At 37.3% G+C, this 18,875-nt stretch overlaps 1 protein-coding gene across 1 annotated transcript in view; it reads right to left on the bottom strand.

Moving 5' to 3' along the window:
• Nucleotides 1-8,308: 8,308 nt before the first annotated feature.
• Nucleotides 8,309-18,875, bottom strand: part of LOC132135067 (vacuolar protein sorting-associated protein 37D-like) — a 42,696-nt gene continuing 32,129 nt past the window's right edge. Inside the window, exons 3-4 of the mRNA XM_059547176.1 lie at nt 14,232-14,314; nt 8,309-9,179 (exon numbers count right to left, since the gene is read on the bottom strand). Coding sequence (XP_059403159.1) covers nt 8,700-9,179; nt 14,232-14,314 — 563 coding nt within the window. The 3' untranslated portion in view covers nt 8,309-8,699. The remainder of the gene's footprint in view (nt 9,180-14,231; nt 14,315-18,875) is intronic.

Below are 18,875 nucleotides of genomic sequence, written 5' to 3'. Positions count from 1 at the left end.
ATTATGACTGGATGAGATCAAAGCATCCACATTTGATGAAGGTATAAATGTTGAGTTTGGGTGTTTCCTCTGTTGCAATCTACAGCCAACCCTAAATGTCTGTATGAATGTAGACCTTTTCCTACAGGAAAATAAATATTCAAAAGACTTTTGTCTCATACCTTTAATTAACATGGAAAATTGCCACAACAGTGACAATTGTTCAAAAACAGTTAAAATACTGTAGGGTTCCAGTTTCAAGCAACTTTTTCCATTATAAGTAAAGATTTTGATATCACATTGCTTTTTGCATATAGCTTCACAGCTGACACACACACACACACACACACACACACACACACACACATATACACTCACCAGCCACTTTATTAGGTACACCTGCTCAATTGCTTGTTAACACAATCACATGGAAGCAACTCAATGCATCTAGGCATCTAGATGTGATGAAGACGAGTTGGTAAAGTTCAATCCGAGCATCAGAATGGGGAAGAAAGGGGATTTAAGGACTTTGAACGTGGAATAGTTGTTGGTGCCAGATGGGCTGGTCTGAGTATTTCAAAAACTGCTGATCTACTGGGATTTTCATGCACAACCACTCTAGGGTTTACAGAGAATGGTCAGAAAAAGAGAAAATATCCAGTAAGCAGCATTTGTGTGGACGAAAATGCCTTGTTGATGTCAGAGGTCAGAGAAGAATGTCAGACTGGTTAGAGATGATAGAAAGGCAACAGTAAAATAACCACTCGTTACAGACAAGGTACACAGAATACCATCTCTGAACGCACAACACGTCGAACCCTGAAGCAAGACGGGCTACAGCAGCAGAAGGCCACACCGGGTGTCGCTCCTGTCAGCTAAGAACAGGAAACAGAGGCTACAGTTCACACAGGCTCACCAAATTTGGACAATAGAAGATTGGAAAAACGTTGCCTGGTCTGATGAGTCTCGATTTCTGCTGGGACATTCAGATGTTAGGGTGAGAATTTGGTGTAAAGAGCATGCATGGATCCATCCTGCATTGTGTCAATGGTTCAGGCTGGTGGTGGTGTAATGGTGTGGGGATATTGTCTTGGCACACTTTTTGCCTCTTAGTACCAACTGAGCATCATTTAAATGTCACCGCCTACCTGATTATTGTTGCTGACCATCCCTTCATGACTACAGTGTACCCATCTTCTGATGGCTACTTCCAGCAGGATAATGCACCAATGTCACAAAGCTTAAAACATCTCAGACTGCTTTCTCGAACATGACAGTAAATTCACTTTACTCAAATGGCCTCCACAGTCACCAGATCTCAATCCAATAAAGCAGCTTTAGGATGTGGTGGAATGGGAGATTTGCATCATGGATGTGCAGCCGACAAATCTGAGGCAACTGAGTGATGCTATCATGTCGATATGGACCAAAATCTCTGAGGAATGTTTACAAAACCTTGTTGAATCTATGCCATGAAGAATTAAGACCGTTCTGAAGGCAAAAGGGGGTCCAACCCGGTACTAGCCAGGTGTACCTAATAAAGTGGCCATAGTGTATGTATGTATGTAATATATAATATAATTTTTTTTTTCACATACTAGCAGTTTTTCTAATTTTTTTTAATTGGCAGTAATCATAGATGCTTGACTGTCGTCTCTCATATCAGACGTTGGAAAGATAAGTTTGGTTTGTTTAATGACAAATGACTATATATTTCTATTATATTTCAATTAAGATATTCCCGATGTAGATGTAGCATACTAGCATGTTTTGCTAGTTGCTTGTAGTGTATAGCTAGCTAGCTACGAAAGCATAACTTGACTCTTTGACTCAATTTTTTACTTTCTCAATTTTTTGAACTTTAATTCCTTAGTCAAAAATTGTTGTAGTTTTGCAAGTTAAAAAGCAGCTTTCCTTATAAGGCTATTTGTATTACCAAGATGGCCGCTGCATAATCTGACTTTGATCAAACATTGATCAAAAACTGCAGCATCTTAAACCGAGAGATGGGTCTGCCTTATCACAGCTGATATAGCTCAGTGGTTTGTGATAAATGGCTTTGTCATTCTTGCTTTACTTTATATTTCTTTCTCTCACACACACACTCTTATAAACAGCTTGTCTAATTTACAACCTTGTATGCTGTGGCTAGTCGATTCAGTTGATAAAAGCAGTGGAGGATCAAAGGTGGCTATACACCATCCCCCTTCTCATTTTCTTATTACATACCAGCTGATACTGCATTCAGCAGGCTGCCTACCCAACATCCATCAAAACAAGAAAAAAATTGACAGGTTGTATTTGAGGCTCTTTTCCCCACCTGAAAATAGTGAGATATGATGAGCTCTCATTTAAATATTACAGCTACCATTAAACATCAAGGCTGTCTGTCTGTGTGAATCACTATAAGACATTTCCGAAAGGATAGAGAATGATTTAAACAGAATCCTTTGAACTTAAAGGCTTATAGCTTTTAGGACACAGCAAAGATAAGGATAATCTGAGGTTTCAAGATTATCTATATATGCGATATAAGATTTTATATATACAGTAAAGACCAAAAGTTTGGACACACCTACAAACAAAGAGTTTTCTTTATTTTCATGACTATGAAAATTGTAGAGACACACTGAAGGCATCAAGGGCTATTTGACCAAGAAGGAGAGTGATGGGGTGCTGCGTCAGATGACCTGGCCTCCACAGTCACCAGACCTGAACCCAATCGAGATGGTTTAGGGGTGAGATGGACATGGACCGCAGACAGAAGGTAAAAGGGCCAACAAGTGCTAAGCATCTCTCGGGGAACTCCTTCAAGACTGTTGGAAGACCATTTCAGGTGACTACCTCTTGAAGCTCATCAAGAGAATGCCAAGAGTGTGCAAAGCAGTAATCAAAGCAAAAGGTGGCTACTTTGAAGAACCTAGAATATGACATATTTTCAGTTGTTTCACACTTTTTTGTTATGTATATAATTCCACATGTGTTAATTGATAGTTTTGATGCCTTCAGTGTGAATCTACAATTTTCATAGTCATGAAAATAAAGAAAACTCTTTGAATGAGAAGGTGTGTCCAAACTTTTGGTCTCTACTTTATATATATACTTAAATTGATCAATATTGATAGTAAAGACAATTGTAAAAACATTCATTTCAAATTAATGATTTTCTTTTGAACTGTTAACCAACAAATTCGGCAAAAAATGAACAAAAAAATAAGTACACATTATTAAGCAGCACAACTGTTTTCAACATTGATTATATTAAGAAATGTTTCTTGAGCAACAGATGAGTATATTAGAATGATTTCTGAAGGACCATGTGACACTGAAGCCTGGCGTAAGGATGCTGAATGTTCATAATTGAGTGTTACCACAAATAGCTAAATGTATTATTAATAATAATTGTCTTATTTGTTATTAAATTCCTAGATTGAATTTGATGCTAAACAAAGTAGTCTGCATTAGGAAATAAATAACGCCATCGGTAGACACAATTAGTTCTTAATTAATTCCCTCTTTATATTCAGTTTAATTATAATTAAGCTAACATTCAGCCCTAGAGATGTGCAATTTATATATAATTGAATTATTTACAGAATGTTTATCAAGCGCAGTTTTCGCTCGTGGTTATAGTATGTCCAAAATGAATCTCTCTGTACATGATTGCCATGAGATATAATCAACTCTGTGACTCCCTCAGGTCCTTCATTCCATCCTCAGTATTAAATCAGGGGATCAGGCCATCCAGAAACGAGCTGAGCCCTAAAGAAATCATTTGACCAACACAAACAGCCTGGAGGGACACAGTCTGAGAACGAAGGAAGGTCATAACCCTTCTTTTCACTGCAGGGTGGAATTGCATCAAGCAGAAAATGGACATCCAGTCCACCAGTGACCTGTCTAAACAGATTACAATGGCAAACGCATCGATGTTTAGAAAAAGATTACAGAATGGTTAGATAAAACATTTGTTTGAATGTTTGAATGCACACTAGATAGCCTGGGTGTTGTTTGGTCTTGCAGCCATGAACATAATAATGTGTTTCTCTACAAAAGCACATTTGTAAGAATCTCTGCAAGCAGAGTTCAGTATTCAAAAGCCACACAATACGTTTGCTTCATACTGATCAAATAATGCTGTGCTGAAATGTATAATAATGCTGTTGTGACTGAAGTTTACCACAGGATGTCAACAGGCCCAACAGCACATCTTTTGACGCTCCTCAAAGATGTCATCGCGCTAAACAAAGCAGTTCTGTTCACGAGAAAGCCTCCATCTTCCTTTCTAATGCAAAGCACACTGTGAGATCTGTCTGTGCCTGGGCATACTGTGTGATTTAATCACTTTAATGCCAAGCTGGTTATGGTTATGGACTTATGGAATTATGCAATATATATACCGTATTTTCGGACTATAAGTCGCACCCGAGTATAAGTCGCATCAGTCCAAAAATACGTCATGATGAGGAAAAAAACACAAGTCGCACTGGACTATAAGTCGCATTTATTTAGAACCAAGCACCAAGAGAAAACATTACCATCTACAGGAGCACTGAGCAGCATAGAGCGCCCTCTGGCGGCTGTAGACGGTAATGTTTTCTCTTGGTTCATTTCTCTTGGTTCATGTCAAATTAATTTTGATAAATAAGTCGCACCTGACTATAAGTCGCAGGACCAGCCAAACTATGAAAAAAAGTGCGACTTATAGTCCGGAAAATATGGTATATATAGTTAGCTGAATATTTAGCAGCCATTACTCCACTTACTTCAGTGTCACATGATCATTCATAAAACATTTAAAAATGCTGATTTGCTTCTCTATTTTATCAGTTATGATTGGTGATCAATTATTAATAATAATCTTTTGCTGCTTAATATTTTTGGAGGATTAGAAAGCTTAAAAACAGCATTTATTTGAAATAGAAATCTTTTGTAACATTATCAATTTATTTACTGTCACTTTTGATACATTTTACGCATCCTTCCTGAAAAAAAATACATAAATAAATAAATACATAATTAGTAAAAAAAGTACTAAATTGTGTTCTTTTTTAAAATTATGCTTACCCCAAACTTCAGGACAGTAATGTATCATGGTTTCCACAAAAATATTAAGCAGCAAAAACAATTTTCCTAATTGATAATAAGAAGAAATATTTTCTGAGTAGCAAGTCATAATTTCTGAAGAATCATGTGACACCGAAGACTAATATGAAAATTGAAAACAGCCATTTTAAATTGTAATATTTCATAATTGAACTGTATTCATAACCATGTTTTTAATCAAATTACAAAAAAAACTTAGTTTCCCTGTAGTTTGTGGTGATGACATGAATACGATACTGTTTGAATTTTAAAAAAGCCATTTTCCTAACACAACATTTTTATTACGAGGAAGCATTTGCCATTTTCCACTTGAAGAAAATTATGTTTTTTTGGACATATTACTAAGATGAAATACATGCTTTACAGATGCTGCGCTTGTGTATTGTCTTGACTTGACATGTTATGATCAGATCCGATTGAAATCTGCAGCATGAAATCGACCGAATGAAATCAGTAAAGAACTGAGAACACCTTCCCGCTTTTGTGACAGCATTCCTTCTGCCTCCATAATGAAAACACTGATCTGCTCCATGATAGTACATGCTAGAACAAATTTAACCCTGCTGTCTGATAAATGAACTCGGGCTTTTAGGAGTCAAATACCTCCTCTGGGCCGCCCCTCTGCATGTCAAGAGCCAATGTTGTTGTGGAATGAAAATGAAGACATGTTAGAGAAGTAGCAGGATTTGAGGATCCCTAAGGAGGGGGAATGGGATCAGGGATATCATGTTCAAGGTCACTTTATGCTAGATGTGGCGATGGGCTGACAGATGTGGACTCTGTCTGACCTCACGGACTGATGCTGACGGGGTGTCTGAAGGCTCATAGATGCCGAGAAGAGGCTCCATGTTCTCAGAAACCACTGTACTTCAAGGCTTCATGCTAATTATTGTGGAGTGATGTCATAGCTCTTCAGTTGATGATCTACTGAGTGAGTTACATATCATTCTGAGGCTGGATTTACCACAGCATTAGGAAAACAAGGGTTTGACTTGATATATACAGTATATATATATATATATATATATATATATATATACAGTATATATATATATATATATATATATATATATATATACAGTACAGACCAAAAGTTTGGAAACATTACTATTTTTAATGTTTTTGAAAGAAGTTTCTTCTGCTCATCAAGCCTTCATTTATTTGATCAAAAACACAGAAAAAAATGTAATATTGTGATATATTATTTCAATTTAAAATAATTGTTTTTAAATTTATTATACTTTAAATTATCATTTATTTCTGTGATGCAAAGCTGAATTTTTAGGATCATTATCACATGATCCTTTAGAAATCATTCTAACATGATGATTCATTATCAAATTTGGAAAAAGTTCTGCTGCTTAATATTTTTTCAGAACATGTGATACTTTTTAGGATACTTTGATGAATAAAAAGTAAAAAAAAAAAAATAAAAAAAAGATGCTATGTTTTTAAAATATAAATATTTTGTAATAACAATATACACTACTGGTCAGTAATTTGGGATCAGTAATTTTTCTTTATTTTTGTTTTTTAAATAAAATCAATACTTTTATTCAGCAAGGATGTGTTAAATTGATAAAAAGTGATAGTAAAGAAAATGTATTATTAGAATATATATTATTATAATTATAATTTTTATTTTGAATAAATGCAGTTCTTTTTAACATTTTATTCATCAAATATATTAGACAGCAGAACTGTTTCCAACACTCATAATAAATCAGAATATTAGAATGATTTCTAGATGATCATGTGATAGACTGGATGTTACATGTGACACTGAAGGCTGGAGTAATGATGCTGAAAATTCAGCTTTGCATCACAGGAATAAATTAGTTTTTTTTAAGTATATTCAAATATAAAACTATTATTTTAAGTTGTAATAATATTTCACAATATTACTGTTTTTTTCTGTATTTTGAACTATGAATTAACACATGTGGAATTATATATGGAATTATATACATAACAAAAAAGTGTGAAACAACTGAAAATATGTCATATTGTAGGTTCTTCAGCCACCTTTTGCTTTGATTACTGCTTTGCACACTCTTGGCATTCTCTTGATTCTCTTTTTAATGTGTGTTTTAATAGGTTCAGATTTTAAAAAAATGGGTGCAAACACGGTGCTGGTTAGGTCTCTTTGTAGAATTCCATTCTTGTCAGAAACAGGTGAAGGTAAGGTAACACTTCTGCTCTGCACCTCTCACTGATCTCTACAGGATGATAAAAGCAAAGGTATCACCACTCCATCTCTTGTAATAATTCATAATGCAACATATTTTCCCATAGCTGCTCAAAATACAATCTTCACTGGAAGTGAACACAGAACCGTCCAGCCTGGAAATAGAACCAAACAAATAAACAGTGTTTGAAGTCCACATGGGATGTTCCATTACTGGATTTCCATAAATAAGTAAATCCCTCAATCTTAGATATGATTTTCATTGGCGCTGGTTTAAGAGCACACTTATTTTAATGTACTTTGTGCTAATCTGAGTTTATTTGTAACACTGCTCAACTGTTTTAAGAGTAACCCTGCAGCAAAATCAGCCGTCTGAGAGCTTAGTCGAAGACAGCAGCGTCTCCATGCTTTCTGAATACAAACTCCACTCCAATGGCTGAAAAAACTTGAAACAACAAAGTGTTTGGAAAATTTGGGCTTTCAAAGACTTCAGCTGCAGCTGTGTCAATAATAAATAAACCTTCTGAACCCTTCTTACACAGACAAAACATTATGAGTTCATCTAGCCTACACTTGTAATCTTTTTATTGTGTATTACTTGGAAGGAAAATCCCTAATATAACAAAACGTATCTGACAGAAAAAGAATCATAGGGTGAATCTCACCAAAATATGTCTGGGTCACATTTCAACCCAAGCTTTTAGGAACACTAATATTTTTGTGTCACAGTTGTGACACAATTTACACACAGTTCTCTTTATAAGTAATTCACAATATCCTCAATAACTGTATGTGTAAGAATGAATATAGTTCACAATAATATTAAATTGAATTCTTTTAATTTAACTTAGTCATTCAAATAAATGTCACAATGCAAATTTTCATGCAATAAAATTGTAATTGATTTTTTTTTCTTTTCATTTTTGAATTTTGAAAAACAATAATAAAAAAATAAGAGGAGAGGAAAGGTGCTTTGAGTGTAGTCATAAAATTAAGAGCAGGAAACCGAAAATAAAATATGAAGCAACCAAGGTATAGGTTTAAAATAAACATCATGATTAGACTTTATTGAACACCCATAAACATTACAAAATGGTGCAATTTTACAAGTCCCTCAGTGGCCCAAAAGACCTTCCAGTCAAAAAGCAGTGTCTCAAGAAACCGGGCACTTCCCTCATGCAAACAGTAGCTACACTCCGGCCACATCCTGACTAAACCCACACAAATACAAAACAGAATGAAGTTAAATGAACAAGCAAAAATGAAAAAGCGACATTAACAAATACTTTATGGCTTTTCGCTCCCCTCCCTTTTTGGGTACATGAATGTTTGATTTCATGACTGCATCATTTTTACATATTGTCTTGGTGAAGGCTTCACGTGGTCTTTGCGTAACTTCGCTTTCATGCCGAACTCCTGCTGAGTGTTATCGACACGGAGGCTCGGGCTGATGGGGACTGGGCCTGTACAGCTGCTGCAGTCGGACCGGTCTCACCGGCCACCCGGGTAACTGTCCTATTACTCTCAGGCTGACGGGCTGCCTGGGGCAGGAGGGACGGGCGCACGGCCCTGAAACCTGCAGCTGGCCTGAGCGCGAGTCCAGAGGAGGTAGGACTGAAGCGGTAGAAGAGGAAAGCGGAAGCAGGATGGCTGGGGTCAGACCGTATCGGACCTGGAAGACACGAGGAGGGCCGTGTGCGCTGATGCCGTTTGGCCTGGATTCCTTACGTTCCTCCTCCCTCTTCAGCTCCTCCTCCTGTTTCCTCGGTTTCCTGTGGGGCCTGTTGAGCTCCTGGAGCTTCTCGGCTTGAGCGCGGCGGATATGGTACGTCTTCCTGTGGCTTTGAAATGAATCAAGAAATTCCTCCAGGGGCACGTGGCCCTCCATGAACTTCTCCAGCAACTCCTGTGAAGGTCAGGAGACAAATAAACAGGCATTAGAGAACAGGAAGTCAAGCCGGATTCATAACAAGTGTGACGCAGACGCAAACATCCTCTTTCTGACTCATCGTCTTCCAAGACAATGCCAAAACCAAGTTGTGCTATTTCAACGATCAAATATGTTAAAAATGGTGGCATAAAAAAAAACTTTGGTGGCATAATCTCATGCTGTCCAATTGATTACATAATTTAAATAAATATTTCTGCATTAAACCCTGCTGGGGAAAAAACCCAGTTTAGACCAGCCTAAGGTGGATTGCTGCTCTTAGCAAGTATAAGATGTTCTTTAAAGTAATATATTTACCTGAAGTAACCCCTGAAATTGAAGTTAACATTTTAAGTTAGCGGACAAAAACCTTGTAGGGTTTAACAGACAAACATGTTTTCTGCACAAATAATCACATAATAAATTTAGCATGGAAAGCTCGGCTGGAAGGGTCAGGTGTCTACAGTCTGTCTGTCTCAGTATGTGGGACTGAATAATTGAGAAGTCTCATCTGCACAAACCCACCCCCTAAATGTCCTTGCAAACAGAGCAATAAAGACTTTTAGGACACCACCCCTGGCAAATTACACATCAGTGTGAGACAATAACATGCAATGAGCAACTCTAACCTGGTACTGTTATTGTTAATTTAAAACTATATATTTGTTGTTGTTGTTAATTGAAAAAAAAAAAAACATGAAATTAAAAAAAGAAAGAAAAAAGAAATCTTATACAAAAATTTGATTTTTGCTTTGGCAACTGAAATAAATATTTAAGTACTACAGTTACTAAAACTTGAAAATATATTAATAATAATTATTATTATAAATATCAATATAACACTAGGACATTGCTCAGTAATTGTTTATTGGGGCAAGACCAAAGAGCCCACAACTCTAAGTCTGTAGATATGGTTTGGGTCCCTCAATGCAAGCCATTAGTACTTCGAGTCAGGGGTTTGTTCAAGTCAAGCATGAGCAATAATAATAACAACAATAATGCTTATGGGGTTTCCCAGTGTAATCAACAGAAAAACTACAATTGCATGAACCAAATGTTACCCATAACCAAAAGTTATAAATTCAAAGATTTTATTTTAAAGGACCATTTGTCTTAATGGATAAAGCACAGCCATCAAACTATGTTTCATGTGGTCTCCTGCTGTTTATTAGCTTTTTTCAATTCATCATTATCATCAAATCATTAAAATTGTATAGTTTCATATGAGAACAGTATATGAACGTGTGCCATCAGCCCTTTTCCAGACGCTGTTGCACTAACAGAATATGCAAGTCCCGTGGGAATCCATGGCTTAATCTGGTTCAGAAACACACGCGCTGGACTGATGTTTTGTCTGGCATGCGTCCTGCTGAAGGCTGGCTCTCCGTACAGCTTACTTATGATGGAATGAGATCATCAATCAGATGGCAGGAGCATAATGACAAATTCACAGAGCTATCGATCGGGCCTGTGTGGGGTGGAAGACAGTGCTTGTTTGCAGCCTGAGGACGGATAAACCTACGCAGATCAATCAGACAAAGCACAGCGGATAGGGCAGGGCGGCTGAGACAACAGGAGAAGACATCTGAGGAGTAGCCTATTTTTTCCTAATGGCCCATGTTGTGCTGAGCTGTTTTAAGCCCTTTGTTGAATAGTCTGTGATGCAAACACATCACATAATGAATGATGATGTTCAGTTTGTGGAAAAATTGTTCTTCAAAGTCAGATCCTTTCAATGAATCCATCCAAATGGTTCATAAATAAAAAGTCTAGCTTCAACAACTCACCAACTCATTGACCTGCATATAATTTATAAATTATAATTTTCTTTTTTATGGGACACATACAATTACAATAAACAACCTGATAAAACTTAACCTCTCAAAAAATGTAATAAACAGCAGTTGTCAGGTTTATTGACTATCTGTGCATGTTTTTTCTTTGTGTGATCGTCTCATTTTATTCACCTGTTTGTTATCCTTCATTAGGCTTAATATTTATAGTGTAGTCTGATGCATGTTTCTTTGTCGGAGGAACATTGTGATGTGCTACGTGTGTCTCCAGCCAGCTCTGTGTAACCACTGTTTTGAACTAGTAAAGACTGTTGTTTGTGATATTGCCTTGTCTCCGCGTTCCTCACGCCTCACAGTAGACATTTGTGGCAGAAGTTTACCCCTTCATTTGTTTTCCATGTTTTGTTTGGGGTCTTGTTTTCTGTGTTCCCTATGGATCCCTTCGCCTCATTGTTTCCCTCCATAGCCCACAAGTACATTCCCCTCTTGGACTATGTGGTTGAATTCCGCTAGCTCGCCATTTTAATGGTGTTCGACGATGCTGCGCTGAGCTCACTGTTCTGGATCGGCAAATTACCACCGCCCTGTCGACCTACCCGACACCACTGGACTAAGCTGGAGAAGTTATTATCCAGTGTCTGGAGAGTGTCTATCCCTACTCAAGAGAACAGCCAGACCCAGTGCCCAGCCATACATCTCCACAAGCCGGAGACCACCACGACCGATGAGCCATCGCCGCATGGAGTGACAGAGCTGAGGATCGCTGCAGATGACTACAATGCCGGAAAAGAGGAAAAGAGCCATGGACAGTGAGATCACAGAGAGGAGCTCCGCCCACAGCACCAGGGCTGAGGGTGAAATAATTTTGGATCTGAGACTGTGTAACTCTGAAGGAGAATTTAAGGATTTATATGACGACCTTGCCCCTCTCCTCCTTCCTTTGTCTGAGCCCTCGGTCACGCCTGTTTCCCCGTCTATCCCAGAGAGGGCTTCTATTCCCAAGGGCAGCCCTGAGAGCCTAGAGGCTCAAAAATAAACACTCACCCTCCCGCTCCTGCCTCTTCCACCGCTGTCGTCTTGCAGCCCCTCTGCTTACCCTCAGCCCATCATCTGTTTGGTGCAAGCACCGCGTGTCTGCCAGTCTCCATCGTCGGCATGGCTGGAGAATCTTGTGAGTCCCAGACTCCACCTTGGCCTGTCTAGCTCCACCATGGCTCCTAGCTCTCTCCTCTCCACCATGGCTCGGCAGTCCACTGGCTCCGCCAGGCTCCCTCGACCCTCCGGCTGCATTTTGGTCTGTCATCAACCATCTGTCGCCTGAGGACTCCACTCCCCAGCTGCGCCACATTCCTCCGTCCCTCCGGGTCTGTCAGGCTCCTCCTTCCCTTCGCCTCCTCCTCGGTCCTCTGTCTCTTTGGGTCCACCATGGCCTTCCGGATCCATGCCTTCACAACATGGTCACCAGAGTCATCCATTCCACCTCGGCCCTCCAGATCCTCATCATCACCCTGGCTTTCTATCTACGCCTCGGGCTCCTCTACCACCTGCTCCGCCGATGTCAGTCGGCCCCCTCGAGTCGTCAGCCCTCCCTCCTCCATGGCTCCACTGTGGGTTGTGATTACGGCTGTGGCCTGGGACCCACCTTGCACCGCCTGCTCCAAGTCCCTCCTGTCTCCTCCCTGTCTCATCCCACCTTCATTACCTCCCAGGACTCTGTCTGCCTACCCCCTCCCAGATGTCCATCCTCCTCCAGAGCCTCCTCACAAAGTCCCACCCGTTCCTCCTTCTGTTGTTTCTATGGCGCATCTTCCGGGGGGTGGAAGTGGTGAAACAGTTTCTCCCTTGTGTGATTGTCTTATTTGATTCAACTATGTATAGTGTATTCATCCCCATGTTTCCTTGTTGGGTCTTGAATGTTGTGATGTGCTACATGCGTCTCCAGCCAGCTCTGTGTAACCCTTGTTTTGGACTATTAAAGACTGTTGTTTGTGATATTCCTCGCTCCTCACAGTAGACATTCGTGACCATAATGTGGGCCTACATATGGTTTCATTGTAATGTTGTATTGTAACGGGGTCAGCAGGATTTTTTTTATTTATTAACAAATTGTATGCTTTTATTCAGAAAGGATGAATTAAATTGATCAAAAATCACAGTAAGGTCTTTAACACTGTTACCAAAGAATGATATTTCAAATAAATTTTAATTTAGTTTTCACAGAAATATTAAGTTTTCAACAACTTCTGTTTTTACACTGATAATATTAAAAAAATGTTTCTTGAGCAGCAATCACAATCATGCGACACTGAAGACTGGAGTAATGATGCTGAACAAACAGATAAACAGATGGAACCATTTCTGAGACAACGAGGGCTGATATTACAACCGTTGTATTCATTTTAAACAATCTGTATAGTCTATTAAATGGAAACGACACCTCATTTCCTGCAGCTTTTTGGGTCCCATTATTTTAAGCAATCAGACATACAGTTTTTGCCTGGTGGGCAAAAAAAACTCATAGAATTTTGCTGTGAAAACTTTACTGGTTTTTATCAAGTAAGCATTTAAAGATAACAATGAATACACTTTTATATCATACTATTTTAGCTATAAAAGCCTGATGTATCACAGAATAACACAAACTTAAAAAATATACTTTGTCTAAAGGTTAAACAAACTGTTCAATTAAAAAATGTTAAGCTGGGTTATACACCTATATCTACATTAATTGGAAAGACACCTGAACACCATGTGCTTTGAAATGTTCTGAATGAAATGTTGGGAGTACTGGTTTTCCACTTCTGGAACAAGCTACAATGCTTCAGTTGGGATGTGTTTGCCTCCTCTCTTATTTATGACATATGGGCTGTCAATGCTTTAAATCATTGATTAGATCACAAATCCATCTTTGTAAGTACTGCAGAGGTTAGTGGATTTTAGGGTGGATTTTCACCCTCAAATTCAGAACTGGATTAACCAGTTCAATAAGGATTGTGTCATGTCGAGTAAAGACCTTCTGCACTTTTGTTAGGCTTTTGTTAGGCTTTTATTCCACTTTGGTTCAGTTGACAAGGCATGTTCGTTCAACAATATCGGAATAAACAACGTCATGCTAAAAAAAAAAGTCAAAATTTTACCCACATTTTTTTCTTTTGATACAGGGTGGGCAGGGACTGAGAAGAAAAGACGCACAAAGACTTTCTGGATATATAAAGGAAGCAAAGGATTTTGAAATCACCTCAGACCGTTCCTCGGCACGTACAACCTCCTCCTGGAGCAGATTGTGGGCAGTCTGAGGGCTGTGCTTCTCCGTGAATGCTTCTGGAAAACCACAAACATGACACTGTTAATAACTCACTCATCAAAATGAACTGTTACTGATATGTGTAGGGAAATGTTTGTATTGTACATTTTATCTTTCAATAATCTATCAATGGACTAAAGGTCTTTTCACAGCAACATGACAATTTGGTTCATAATCAGCAAATTTATAATAATCAATGAATAATCAGCAGATAGGCTGAATGAAAATGTGATTTCACTTTCGAAAAGTAGGTGGGAAAGAGCTTAGATCACCTCTTCATAAAAAAAATGGCACACTGATGGCATTCAAATGTTTATAGTTAATAAAAGAGCTAAAAAAAAATGTGCAAAAAACAAAAGCCGCTTTGAGTTGCTTAGTGTATTCTCAACTTTTGTCAAAGAGCGAATGTTTGCATCAGTCTGAACAGTATATTTAAATTTTGCTCTGAACATTCATCTTGGTGTGAACATACATTGTGCTTAGAAGAAAAACACGTTCATTCATATAATCCACTAGTAAACAGTAAATAGCTGCTATATTACCATACTCCGTTTCAGATATCAATATAATTTCCTATCTCTGAAGGCTCATTCACAAGAAGGAAAATAGCTATAAATATTAACTCTAAATAATCATTGTAATTACATGAGAAAAGCAAAGTATTAACGACACAGAGGAACGATATTGTTGGAATCACTTTCAGAACTATTTTTTCATCTGATAAACGATAAAAACATTGAGAGCCAATCAGAATCTAGACTTTAGAGAATTTAAAGTATTGAGTTAAGCAACCGCAGAGTGCTCATAAGAAATGTTTTCATACCTTGGTTTGTTAAATAGGCTGATTACCACCCGCAGTAACCAGGTTAAAGACTTCCTGACTGAATCATGCAAGCGGTGGGTTGAAAACTTGCTTACTAAGTCTTTCAGCAACTCTTACACGTTTGAACGTGCAAGCATGCATTAGATTTGAGAGCTATGCACGAGAGGATGATTTTCCATTTCTGTCTGTTCTTCACATAAAGCTATTGCACGGCTTTAGAAGATTTGAAACATGCTACGACTGCTATTGTGGTCCTTTTGTTGCATGATCCAATAAATGGAACATATATATATATATATATATATATATATTAAAAAAAACACTAGCTTACAGTGCCCGAATGCACAAATAGAAATGCGGTCTCTCGGGCTGGTAACTGTGTGCCAGTAGGACAAAAGAACATCACAACATTGTGTGAAAGTACATCTAGAGTGTGTTCAGCTGTGAAGAATCTCTTGTGTAAAGCTGCTCTCAGGTCTCTTTACAGTGTTATTGCAGGACCCTGAGGGTGAGGGTGGATGCAATCACTTTCTGTTAGCTCATGTCCACTGATGACAGTGAGGGGCTCAGACCCTCTAAGTGTTTTGCTGGGGTTGCTACAGCAACCGGCAATTATGCTAATGTGCAGATGTACTGTGTTGAATCCACAGGGGATATGAAAGCTGAGCTAGTGGCCATCGAGGGCATACACGGGTCACGGCAATGACACCATTTGCGCTCGAATGAGCTGAGCCGCTCCCCAAACAAAACTCCATTATAGGATGGAAATGCTCCTGAGGAAATTACTGGGGAGGTACCATGGTAAATTGAAGGTATTAACTGGTAATTATAATGGTACTGTATGATTATACACCGGTTAAATGGTAATCCAACACTGTGAAAAAAATTAAATATATATATATATATATATATATATATATATATATATATATATATATATATATATATATATATACACATACATATATATACAGTGATTTTATTATACATTTAATACAGTATATTCATGCAATTTAATTGTCGTTTAGACAAGAACATTCAAGAAGATATGCTCTTTTATGATTTTTCAGCATTAAAAAAGTATTAATTAGTTTAAAATGTAGGATGAAATTTGTATTATATTTAACAAAATGCTACATGTACTTTTAAGTAAAAGTAAATATTTGTTACAAATTATGTTTTACACTGAAAAACAACAAAACAGGGTGTTTATTAGTGGTTATAAGAACTTCCTACCAACATTTTCACTGCCCTCACCACAAAAAAAAATATATTCATTAGAAAAATATTTTAAATGTGTCGCAAAAATAAATACTAATCATTTAATTTAATGTTTCAGGTCTTTTTACCAAAAATATCAAATAAATAAACATTTATAATATACACTACCACTCAAAAGGTTTGGGTCAGTGAGATTTTTTTAAGAAGGTTTATAAGAATTATTTTTAGTATTTATTTATATTTTTGGAGAAAGCTTGTGTTAAAGTGATCAAAAGTGTCAAATGAGACTTTTACATTTTTACGAAAACTTTTTTTTTTTTTGAATAATTTGATTGTCAAGAGATAATATTTGTTTTATTTATCTTTTTTTCCCCTTCATTAAAATGATACAAAAAGTATTTCATGGCTGGGAAACAATATTTCTGGATGATACATTTTCGTAATTCACTTGCTATTGGCAGCTGTGGCAAAACATGTAACATACTGTAAGTGTCTGAAACGGACTGCGATTCTATTTGGTCCAGCAAGTAGTGCAGAAAAAACAGATAATTACACTGTAATAATCATGGTAGTGACCAAAAACATGTCATTACCATTATGCCACATCCAAATAGTCATGTTAATACCATGCTTCTATTCAAGAGAGTTACTGCATCTCCAGACTTGCTTTTTCAAGCTTTAACAGCTCCTTAGTTCAAGTTAATCTGTTTGAGATCCTCTCATGAAAGTAGGACTATGATGAGCTGCATCCTTAATTCATCTTGTCACTACTATGGATTGATGTCAACATTCAGGCACGCGCCTTGCCAATAACTCACAACCTTTAATACCAGCTCTCAGGACATGAATAATCACAGGTCCACTATGTCACATGCATTAGTGTGTATCTGTACATTCTGGCCGTGTGCCTGCTGTGGTATGATGGCGTGAGCGAGGGGGGAGTGTCACACCACGTGCATGACCCACGACATGAAACATTAATGGAAGGCGACAGGCAGCCAAACAAACACTTGGGGAGCAGCTGTGGGTGACCTACATACTGGGGAGAAACCATGCAGATGAGCCGAAGGGTGCCCACTTCATGGCAAAGAAACTTCTGGAGCCAGAGATATGACCTGGGGATTATGGGATCTCACAGTTACAATGGCTCTTGATGGATACGAAGATAAGGAACCAACGCTTTTATGACAGATCACGGTCCATGGTCATGTGAAACCAAAATAGATACAATAGCAAAAAAGAAGTGAGAACTGAATGAAATGGCCAATCAGAGAAGGAAATTCATCATTCACATGGACTGAACTTCAGAGATCAATAACCAGAGCAATGTGCCGTCCTCCCTCCATGAATGCATAATGCTAATGTATTTCATTGACTGAACACAATCGTTTTGCTCTAAATAAAAGGTAATTTAAGGTCGGACTGTAGTATCCTGTTTGCATCTGCAAAAGAAAAACATGAATCGTTCTTATTCCCTAAAAAGGCAAAAATTGTGAAATCATTGTGGAAAAAGTAAAATTTAGCTTACCATTAAAAAATATATATTATTATATTTAAAATAATATACTTAAGTGTGAACTGAATGTTTTAAGTCATTTAATTGCATATTAATCACAATTCAACTGCAATGTATAATAGTTTTTATTACTATGAAATAAAAATATCTTTAGAGTGCCCACTTTATATGTAATTTAAAGTGCACTGCCGAATGTACAGATACACTTTAATGTCATTTCTATTGAAATTTATGTAATGCATTTAAATATATCCATAATTACATATTTATAATGATGAAGTTGTACTCTTGCACATTCAAACTATATTAACTTTAAATTTAATATCAGTGTTACAATCAATTCCTTTTCAGTTAATTTTAATGTTCTTTAGAAGATTAACACATCAAAATAAATGCATTTCGTTAATGATTTAAATTAGAGTAAAACTTTTTTACATTATTATTTTGACATTTACTTTTTTTTACAAGGTTGTTTGCTCTCAAGTGTACTTAACTGTGCTCCCTTTAAGTACATTTCAGTGGCTTTTCATTAAATATTTCTATTTATGTATTTCATTAATAGTATATTAGCTACAAGTACAGTTTTTAAATATACCTTTATAATTTAAAGAACACTACAAGTGCAACTCTAATATAAGTGCATTTTTTACGACGAGAGATCCTGTTAAATCAACTGTCAGCATCAGCAAAAACTCACATGCTCATAATACTTATTAATGTAACAAATTGAATGGAAAACTCGACATGAATTTCACAATGTCTATTGTGCATTAGTATTTGGTTTGATCTTCTTTTGCTTTAATTACAGCAGCAGTCGAACTGCATGAACAAAACCTGTTCATGATCATGTTGTCCAGCGGGATATGAGATGATCCAAAGATCAAGGAATGAAGACAGCTGATTGTCTGCAATAAAGCATTTTCAGTTTAATTAAATCTTGATTATTAATCTTACTGGCTTGGAAATTATCCTCCAAAAGATACATACCTGTACAAAGATATGCATGAGTCTTTGATTA

The sequence above is a fragment of the Carassius carassius genome, chromosome 4 (assembly GCF_963082965.1).
Source record: "Carassius carassius chromosome 4, fCarCar2.1, whole genome shotgun sequence".
Classification (NCBI taxonomy): domain Eukaryota; kingdom Metazoa; phylum Chordata; class Actinopteri; order Cypriniformes; family Cyprinidae; genus Carassius; species Carassius carassius.
Note: the sequence above shows the minus strand (reverse complement) of the source record. Positions and strands in the feature narration are given on the sequence as shown.